This window comes from Haplochromis burtoni, unplaced genomic scaffold, assembly GCF_018398535.1.
Source record: "Haplochromis burtoni strain Fernald_Lab_line unplaced genomic scaffold, NCSU_Asbu1 Contig_731, whole genome shotgun sequence".
NCBI classification, from domain to species: Eukaryota; Metazoa; Chordata; class Actinopteri; order Cichliformes; family Cichlidae; genus Haplochromis; species Haplochromis burtoni.
In genome coordinates, this window is record NW_024583092.1 from 145,307 (window position 1) to 155,846 (window position 10,540).

General features: G+C 42.7%; 1 protein-coding gene across 1 annotated transcript in view; it reads left to right on the plus strand.

The window, feature by feature from the left end:
* LOC102288667 (major histocompatibility complex class I-related gene protein) overlaps positions 1–10,540 on the plus strand; it is a gene marked incomplete in the record, with an annotated part of 73,275 nt that overhangs the window by 31,764 nt on the left and 30,971 nt on the right. The window contains 1 exon segment of the mRNA XM_042215469.1: positions 3,787–3,879. Within this exon segment, the coding sequence (XP_042071403.1) occupies positions 3,787–3,879 (93 nt within the window).

Below are 10,540 nucleotides of genomic sequence, written 5' to 3' on the forward strand. Positions count from 1 at the left end.
CAGTACTGACTTCATCAGAATTGTGAACATCACAGCAGATGCCTTTGTGTGAAAGTAACTGAGAATAAAACACAGAAAAACATGAAGGAGATTTTCCTGGTCTGGCTTTTTATAGCAGATAACCTTAAAAATATTCTACAATGTTCTGCATATAAAGTTTAAATTTCTTCAGTATTGAACAACAGAAAAAATAGGCTTTCTTGTCCGAGGTCATTTAAGTGAAAAAAAGAAAAAGAAAAGAAAAAGACAGCAGCCACAGCGCTGTAAACAACGGTAGACTGGTGGGTAATAAGCGAATGAATAATACAGAAAACAGAGATTGGAGACGGGAAACTGTTCTTGAAGTACAGAGAGAGAGAGAGAGAGCTAGCTGTGCATGAAGTGTGATTTTAATAGTCGTGGAAGCAAAACAGCAAAATTCATGACGACATTGATCAAATGTGAAGCGCAGTTTGCTGCTTCTTTTGCTGCTGGCTCGGTGAATTTTGGTTGAGAGACAAAACGAGTCGGTCCGTCTGTGTTTACGTCTTTGTGTGGAATCCGTGTACCTGCTCTCATTTGCTGTTTGGTTGTTGTTGAAATGGTTTTGTGAGCTTTAATCTGAGAATCTGGCGTTTCTGGCAAAACACAGTTATATTTAAAAGTCGATTCAGGATTTAATGAATTGATATCGCTTTATTCAAGCTACTCACCTCCCACTTCCACCTGCACTTTCAACTGGACCACGGCCAATCAGAGAGGTCCCGCCCCTTACTATCTCTGATTGGTTTAGTCCACGATAGGGGCAAAATGTGTGTCTGTTGTTGACCACAGGGAAGGTTGCAGATTTTTTTTTTTTTTGCTACCCGAACAGTTGGTCGCACAGGTGCAACCAAATATTTTTTTTAGTCGCACCACTGAAAAATTTGGTCGCATTTGCGACCAAATTGGTCGCACTCTAGAGCCCTGGAGGGGCCCACTCAGCCGGAGCAGGAGGTCAGCGTGCCGGAGGGGCCTGCTCAGCCAGAGCTGGGGGTCAATGTGCTGGAGGGGCCCGCTCAGCCGGAGCAGGAGGTCAGCGTGCCGGAGGAGGTCAGCGTCCCGGAGGGGCCCGCTCAGCCGGACCAGGAGGTCAGCGTGCCGGAGGAACGCAGCGTGCCCTCCACATCATCCACGTCCAGTGCGGCCACGTCCAGCTTGGCCAGCACTTCGGGGATCATGGGCCATTCTATACTGTGGCTCACCGGAGCTGCAGCGCTGCCACCACTGGACGTGTGGCAGCTCGCCGGAGGTGCAGCACCGCCGCCACTGGACCCGTGGGAGGCCGCCAGAGCTGCAACGACGTTGCCGGCATTGGGCCCGTGGTAGGCCACCAAAGCCGCAACATCGTTGCTGCCACTGGACCCGAGGTAGGCTACCTGAACTCTATTGTTATGGTTTTCGTCCGCCTGAACTGTTTTGTGGGGACAGTTTTCCCACCACTGCTGTGGACTGTGGCCCTAGAGAGGGTTTTGTTTTTGTTTATTTAGGAATTGGGCCTGGCCCTCCATCATGAACCGCCCGCCGCCCACCCTGGGTTGGTTGTACTGTTGTTTTTTTTTGGATCATTACACCACTGTAAATAAACGCACTGCCTTCATCATAAAGTCCTCATTCCTCACATCCCCACGGTCTGCCACACAGACCATGACAGGGTGTCCAAATTCATGGGCTGCATCCTCCTGAGGCCGCATTTGTAGACCGATTACGTCACAGCGACGCGCCGAAGGCTGTCCAAATTCGTAGACTCCTCCGAATGCAGCCGACAAATGCGTCCTCCTTTTCCCCAAATTTGAAGGATGGGTCGGGTGTGTCCTTCGTGGCCCACCATATCCCAGAATTCATAGCGCGGCCCAGCCAAACTCCAGTTTCCAACAATGGCGGCCGCTACTAAGTTTTTAAATTACTACTAATCTTTCTGGGTCACAAAATAAACTTTTAACATATTTTCAGGCGAGAATGTAGCTGTGTAAACTTCAAATATCTGCTCGGTTTATCAAGATATCACATATTTGCAAAAGTGCTCTCGACGTTTTCGGAGACGTCTGTTATCCACCAGCTCGATAGCTAGCCGGGAGCTCGAGGGTCACTGAAGCCGCCGAGAACGGCACAACTCCCGGCACATCATTTTCAGATCACCGCGGACTTTTCGCTGCTCACCTCGATATTCTTTTCATAAGGGTCTTCTGAATCGCTCTTTGTCTGGTCCCTCACCCAGGACCAATTTGCCATGGGAGACCCTACCAGGGGGCAAAAGCCCCCAGACAACATAGCCCCTGGGATCCCTGGGACACACAAACCCCTCCACCACGATAAGGTAGCGATTCAAGGAGAAGCCATCCCATCCATTCTCTTCTTATTCTTGTCAGGGTCGTGGTCTTACTGCTGTTTAGACCAACTCTGACAGTTATATTAGAACTTTTGTTTTACAAAAATTTCAATTTTTCTCTAAACTTGTAATTATTTATTTTTGTCTCTCCGTGAAATGCTACCTTATTGTAGTAGAGGGGTTTGTGTGTCGCAGGGATCCTGGGGCCTTAGTCTATAGAGCCGGCCAGGCACAGTCCAAAAAAGGGACATGGCCCCACCGTCCTGTCAGCCCACCACCCGCAGGAGGCGCCATAGAGGTCAGGTGCAATGTGTGCTAGTCGCTGGCCAGGAGCAGAAACCCTCGTGGACCAATTGCCAGCTACCGAGACTAGCAATTGCGACATGGAATGTCACCTCTCTAGTGGGGGAAGACATTTGAATTAGTGCGTGAGGTTGAGAGGTAATGGCGAGATATAGTCGGGGACCCCGGCCTAGGTTGGTTTCCTAGTATCTCCTTGGCTTGCTGCCTGCACGTTGGGGATTTCCCCAGTGGACAAGAGGGTTTGTTCCCTGCGACTTCGACCATCAGGTGACTCAGAAGGGGAAAGCAGGGCAGAATGAGGACAGAGCACTGCTGACTTTGACTGAGGACATTGTCGGGCAGTGGAAAGTATACTTCGAGGACCCCCTTAATCCCATTGGCACGTCTTCCATAGAGGAAGCAGAGCCTGGGGTCAAGGGGGACAACTCGTCTATCTCCAGGGGTCACGTCAATGAGGCAATTAAACAACTCCTTAGTGGCAGGGCCCTTGGGGTGGATGAGGGTCACCCTGAGATCATGAAAACTCTTGATGTAGTAGGGCTGTCTTGGTTGACATAGCCTTACAATGTTGCATGGAGATCAGGGGCGGTACCTCTGGATTGGCAGACAGGGTTGGTGGTTCCCATCTTCAATAAGGGGGACCAGACGGTGTACTTCAACTATAGGGGAATCACACTCTCCAGCCTCCCCGGGAAAGTCAATGCTAGGGTGTTGGAGAGGAGAGTCCGTACGTTACTCAAATCTTGGATACAGGAAGAACAATGTAGTTTTAATCGTGGTCGCAGAACACTGGGCCAGCTCCTTACCCTCTCAAGGATACTCAGGGGGACATGGCAGTTCGTTCAACCACTCTACATGTGTTTTGTGGACTTGGAGAAGGCAATAATCAGTAATGGTTATTATTGTCAATCTGCTCTGCTTAACTGAAAGCAGAGTTATATTGTTTTATCTAAGCATTGTAGTCTTGCATGTATAGTCACATAGGCAGAGCCTCCCTTAGGGAATATAGTGCAATCACTTACCTTCAGTTTAGATTAACTTGATTGATTACCTATAGGATGTTGTGAATGTATCTATTATCTAACTTCCCTCATCTGGTGTTTTATCTTTTCTTTTTTTTTCTTTTTTATGAGCAGAGAAGTCCTCTAAAACAGCCATCTGCATCATTGTTGTTGGTGTTCTAATCCTTTTTGCTGCTGTTGGATTTGCTGTTTACAAAAGGAAGAAAGGTGAGAGATTCAAATGAGCTTAGCTGATGCTCTGATACAGACTGTAAAACTGAACTTGTGTAGCATTTACAACACTCTGCAAAAAGTTTGCAACTTGTAAGAAAACTCTTTTTTTTAAACCTTGAGTTTTATAAAGGGTTTTGTTTTTGCATACTGAAGCCAGTCCATTATCAGTGGGACCAAGCACCGGAGGAGGTGGGGGCTGGTGCTCAAGCAGGCAGGACTCTCTACGTGTAGAGTCCTGCCTGTGCCCTTCAACAATAATATTTAACTATTAATCATAATTTGCTAAATAAAATTATATCTAACATGCATAGCCACATAATTGTGGATTGGAATAATTATCATATAAAAAAAAACACTGTATTGTAAAGAAAATATCTTGAGAAAAAGATTATTTTAGATTGTCTAAGGTTCTAGCTGAAGAAGCTTCTCGGATGAGAGGTGAAATGTCTTCAAGCAACTTAAAGAAGTCCAGACGCTTTTCTTTCCAAGCTCCTTAGACTACAATGACCTGGATGACTGAGAACCTTCACAGACATTATATTAGATTTATATTTCAAATGTGATAAAATGCTGCATTTACAGCAGCAAAATTAATGTATCTCTACAGTTTACACATTTAATAAGTTTTTCAACCTTGCAAAGAGTTGATAGTCAAACAAACTGAATCATCATAAATACATAATTTGATATTTATTACTTTATTTTTTATTCTTATTATTTTATTATTATATAACTAAGAATAAATAATAAGGGATATATTGTAGATCAGCATCATGATGCAAACTTGTGGAAATAGTTTATACAGTATTCTGGAGAAGGTATAAAATGTCACTGTGTGTGTGTGTGTGTGTGTGTGTGTGTGTGTGTTTTATGTGTATAGTTTTTTTTTAATTAGGTGCAACAGTTGTTAAGTGTGGATAATTAAATAGTAGATTAATGCAATACCACATAGTGCCTTGTTCTCAGGTGGACAGCAAGTGGTGAGTGATAGATGAGATGAGGAGATGGAAGGAGGAAGAGAGGTAAAGAGTGTTCATAGGCAGAGCGTGGTTTTTTGGGGGGGGGGAGTTGTTTTTTTTCATCTGCCTTATGGTTCCAAGTCCTGTCACCAATCTTTGCATTTTATTATTATAATCTGATAACACTTGTTTAATCAGATACCATCTGTCCTATGGACTTTTTAAATGACTGCTGTCTCTTACCAACGCAGCCTTGGCCTCGAGAACCATCAGGAGCAGCAACCCCTTGGAAAGACCTCTGAACACTTAGAGAAATTGGGTCAGGGGAGACCACAGTGACAACCAGCACCCTATTAACAAGGATACACACCTACAGTTAGACAAGTTAAGAGCAAAGAAGATTGTTGGTCATTTAATTATTTATTACCAGCTTAAGTTTTGTATTTCTTTCTGACAAGCTTGTGATCATTCAGTTTTTACTGATAAACGCAAACCTAAATCTGCTCTTACTTGGGAATTACTAAACAGTTTTGTTTATTCTTTATGTAGTAATAGATTTATTTTATCAACATTATTTTAATCATTTTCATGCTGGGTTTAAGAGTTCAGACATACAGCACTCCTGAAGGTCTATAGTCTACAGTAAACCCTGCATCATCATTTTTATTAAGGGATCAACTCTATATTTACTACATTCTTACTTGTCAAACAGGAACTTTTTGTTATATCAAATGGAAGTTTTTCAGCTCAAGTCTCTGTCATTTGTACACATTTTTTTGTTTTCTTTTTTTCTCCGATTTTATCCAGATTGTTCATTCTAACCCAATGACATGCAGATGTCATACAGTCATGTCTTCTCATCTTAAGTTCATCACTCCCAGATGCCTTTTGCTTGTCCTCATAATGCTAAATTTTGACTCTCTCAAAACCATTGAAAATTGAGTGGTAAGTCAGATGTTTTAATCATTGGTCAGTAAAATCTTTTTCCGTTTTAAATTTGGGAGTTGTTTTGTATATTGACCTGATTTGATGCTCAAATAAAAATGTTTGTCAATAATTAACATGAACTATTTTTTTCTCATCTTCATGGTCTTAAATCACTTAGAAACTGTAAACTCCTGAATGACAACAGCATTAACTTCTGTCAGATATTTCATAGCACTAAGAGATTTGAATGAAACTGTCAAGGTGGCGGAGAAAGAGTGGACTCGACAGCGGAGCTCCTTGCAGGTAAACAGTGTGCTTTATTTCCAAAGTGGTGAAAACAACGAATAGCTGATCCATGTACAATGAAAGGTTAGTGGGTGGGTTTCTCCTCTTCTTTTCGTCCGTGCCCGAGTAGAGAATAAACCACCGTGTCCTCCAGTGACCCTCGTCCCAGGTGGTGATTAGCCCTTGGAATTCCTCTCCTCACGGTCCTGGTTACAAACAAACAGAGCACAACGATGACGAGGTAGTTCCTGAGGGAGAGGTTTTAACCCTCACATCAGCAGCTACACTACCGGGGGGGGTATGGAAGGAGTCCAGCGCTGGACACAGAGCCGCTGTCTGCATCATTGGGTGAAGTTAAGCATAGAATGCGTTTGGAAGGGGGTTGGGGGGTGAGTCTCTGTCTATGTCAGTGTACATGCGTGTATCCCATGTCCAGCTTGAGAGAGATTGTCCTTTCACCCAGTTAGCGAAAGTCAACTGTCCTCCAGCCGACGCAGGTGGCCTTGAAGGATATGGGCAGAGGGTCAAAACACAGTCCCGTTATCAGGGAGAGTTTTGTTGTTCTAGCCAGCCTCAGCCTTGGGGCCTTTCCAGCTGGCGCCGGGGGGTAGTTGCATGAATGAAGGTGGTGGTTGTTTGGGTTTGTGGAAACAAACTGCATCCAATTTTACAGTTGGTCTAATGTCCATCACTGGTCATCAGATCTATCAATTTCCAGTTGAAGAGCCGCGAGCTTCTCCAAGATCCTATCCATATCGTGTTCAATGAGCACAGTCTGAGCACTCACGGCCCTTCCCATAGCTTCAATCATAGCGGCCAGCTTTGTGGGGTTTTAATCTTCGATAAGCCAGGGCTGAGCCAGCTCCGATCAGCAAGAACCCTGTTATCATGGTTCCGAATAGGTAGATATCTTCGATGTTCTGAAGAAATCACTTTTTTGTGATTTTCTGACTCTTTGGGGCCACCAAAGGGCCACATGAGAATATTGGAAAGGCCAACATGTCCTCGATTTAGCACATGAAGAATTAGTAGGGTGGCTATGATAAGTCAAAAGATACAGACCAAAAACAAATTCATTACATTACAGAGCACATAAATCAATAGGCTGGGCCTCAGGAGGATATGACTCTTCTTCTCCAGAAAAGGATCCCTATAACAGCTAAGTCGTTATCAAATGGTGATTAAAAATTTACAATAAACATAATATATAACACTTAAAATCAACGCTGTTGTAGGGGAAAGTAGGTGATTTGTGCCAGCGGGTAAGTTGTGTCACACCTTGTTTCTAAGGAACCATAGAGGAAATTGGTCATGTGAATGCACATTTTTGAAGAGTCAACCATTTTACTTATCCTGCAAAGAAGAGAGCCTCATTTCATGAGAATTAAGGACATTTAAGTTCAAAAACTGTTTTTTGCTTTTCATAGTAAAATTTCTATGATCAAGGTTTTTTGATTGTTTTGTCTGAACATTTGACATATGTTTTAGTGCTTTGGTAAGCTACACTATTAGTCTATACACCTAGCATGATGTTAGCTCAAAACTGCTGGATGATGCATTTTTTTTTCAAAATGGTAGGGTTGGGATGATTTATGCCAAGGAGCCTGTTGTGCCAGTGCCACAATTCAACCCAACTTATGAATATTTAAAACATATTATTTAAATGTAACTGTAGATTGTATTTTGACAGTTTATCACTATAACATTCTTAATTTCAGATGTAAAAGTAGAAATAGACTGGAGTTATAATAGGGAGGACAGGCAAGGCTTCCACTCTTTTAGAGGACATGGACAGAGCAGTGAATAAAGTGGAGAAGGGTAAGTCCATTTGTCAGGTGGCAAGGAAGATGAACATGTTCAGGATGACATTAAAATGATAAATTGCAAAAAAAAAAAAAAAAAAGATAGATGGAAAACAAATAAGCCTTTAAAAGGATATAAAATAATTGGACTTGCCAATCAAGTATTTGACCAACATATGGAGAAAGAGCTGTCAGATCATTTAAAGGCACTAGTAGCCTTTATGTGTTCATTTCTTTGTGCATACTCAAAAGCCAGTTTTTGAGTATGCACAAAGAAATGACAGTTTGATCCAGCTGGCAGGGATATCAGAGGCAAAAGCAGGTTGGGTCAAGTACGCATTTATTAAGAAAAACTAATAGGGAACATTAATAATTATTTCCCTGGGAAATGCTCATTATCAGTTATCAAAACACACATACTGTAGTTCACAGAGAAGCAACATTGGGTACTTATCAAGAGCATAGAGCTTCAATCTGAAAGTAATTGTGATTGTCATTGTCAGTGTTAGGCAAGTTACTTTAAAAAAGTAATTGGTTATAGTTACTAGCTACTTCTCTAAAAAGTTAGTAACTGAGTTACAATATTATAAAAGTAACCAATTACTAGGAAAAGTAACTATTGCGTTACCTTAAAACCTATTTACCTTGCCTTGTTTGGTGTCATTCTTTTCAGCACAACCTCACATGTTTTGATTTATTGTTTGTTTTTCCATTCCAACATACTGTATTAACACAATTAACACACATATCTAAAATCAGACGAAAAACATAAAATCTGAGGAGAAAAGTTATTTTTTACTGTAACAAATACAAACATTAAGGAATTGTTTTCATAACTTAAAATGCAAAGATAAATTGTAAATTTTAAAAACCTATGCACGAGTTTTGCAAACAACAAATTTATTTGTAGCTATTTACTTTAACTACAAGATTCTATCCATTAGGGCCCTTGTCTCATTGACTGCTGCCTCAGATCCTAGTCTTTCTCCCAGTAGCGGTTTTAGATACGGGCGACACGGGCAGTTGCCCGGCGCGGCATTGTGATGGGGGGCGGCATCACGGGCATCGGCAAAAGAAAAAAAAATGCTCGTACTCATGCTGCCCTGACGTCAGCCAGCGCATATTGGGAATGGCATAGGCAGCGATTGGTTTGTTTTTTTTTTTGTTTTATTTTGCGAGTTGGTTATTAGATGCTGCTCCAGCCGGTCAGAGAATCCCCCGCCGCCCCGCCCTCTCCTCTCTGCGCCGCAAGCAGCAGGCGCACCTATCGCCCATTTGCTGGGAGTAAGGGCGCCCTCCGTTTGCGAGGTGCGCCTGCTGCTTGCGGCGCAGAGAGGAGAGGGCGGGGCGGCGGGGGATTCTCTGGCTGGCTGGAGCAGCATCTAATAACCAACTCGCAAAATAAAACAAAATAAAAACAAACCAACAAACACGAAAACACCAGACATCATGATACAGACTTATAATTTGCACCGATGTTTTTTCGAAATTCTATAGAAGGAAAGTGAGCGCGAGAGACCTCGGTGCACCTTCTCGCTGCTGAAGTCAAAGTAAACTTTATTGTCATTTCCGCTATATACAGTACAGTATATAGAGAGATGAGACGACGAGGCTCCAGTTACAGCAGTGCAAGTAAACAAACAATAAACAAAAGAAGAGTAAGAAAATAAATATACGCTTTAGGACTAGGGGTAAAGGGATCAATAACAATTTAAAATTTACAGTTTGATGATTTAAAGTCTCACACATAACCCGTCGAAAGGGGAGGGAGACCTTCTGCTTCCAAATAAAGCACATTTCATTCATAATGTTGTAAATCCAAGTCCATTATGTATTCATGATTTGAATCCTGGGTTGTGTGAAATCTCAGAAATAAAGCCTAGACAAAGTGAATCTGTGAACTAAGGTGTAGGTCTATTAGGTTATGTTTAGGGATGGGTACTGGTATCCGGTGCCATGATGGCACCAGTTCTGACATAAACGGTAGTAACCAGACCGAAAAGCAGTGCACATTTCAGTGCTTTATTTCGGTGCTTTTTTTTTCCTGAGCTGTGATACACTTTAGATTCTAGCCAATCATTTTACATTTCCGAGGATAGTAGGCGGGTCCAGGTACGTACGTTCTTTTAGAGCAGAGCTACAGATTAAAAATGCCCAAGGCGAAGCGATCTAAGTTCTGGCTGTACTTCACAGCAAAACATGCAAACTCAGTAGCCTGTAACAAGTGCTTTAAGCTGATACTGTGATACTGTGCAACAGTAACTGTGCACTGTGTGATAGCGTTTTTTTTAAAAGCCGAGAAATGTGCTGTATTTGATAGCTTGCTGCGAGACCTCACACCGTGCACATTTACTGCGGGTGTGGTGCCTGTTATCGGACCCGGCGTTAGCAACATCCCCCAAAAACCCGAAGAGGAGAGTCCTGGCCCCTAGCCCTGCCAGTGTAGCAGAAATGATGACGGATGATGATGGCAGCAGCAGCCGTTCTTCTTCGGGTGAGTAGCTTAATGTGGTTCGTGTGTAATTTATGTTGAGTACGCTAACCACGTTATTACATTAAAGCATGTAAGATGAACTAGCAAACACCGTCATAGTTACATGCGGCTGTCTTCTTGTTTGATGGCAGATACTCCCTTCACCCTGGCCAAAAAGGCTAAAATGACCAAAGAAAAAGTGGAAAACC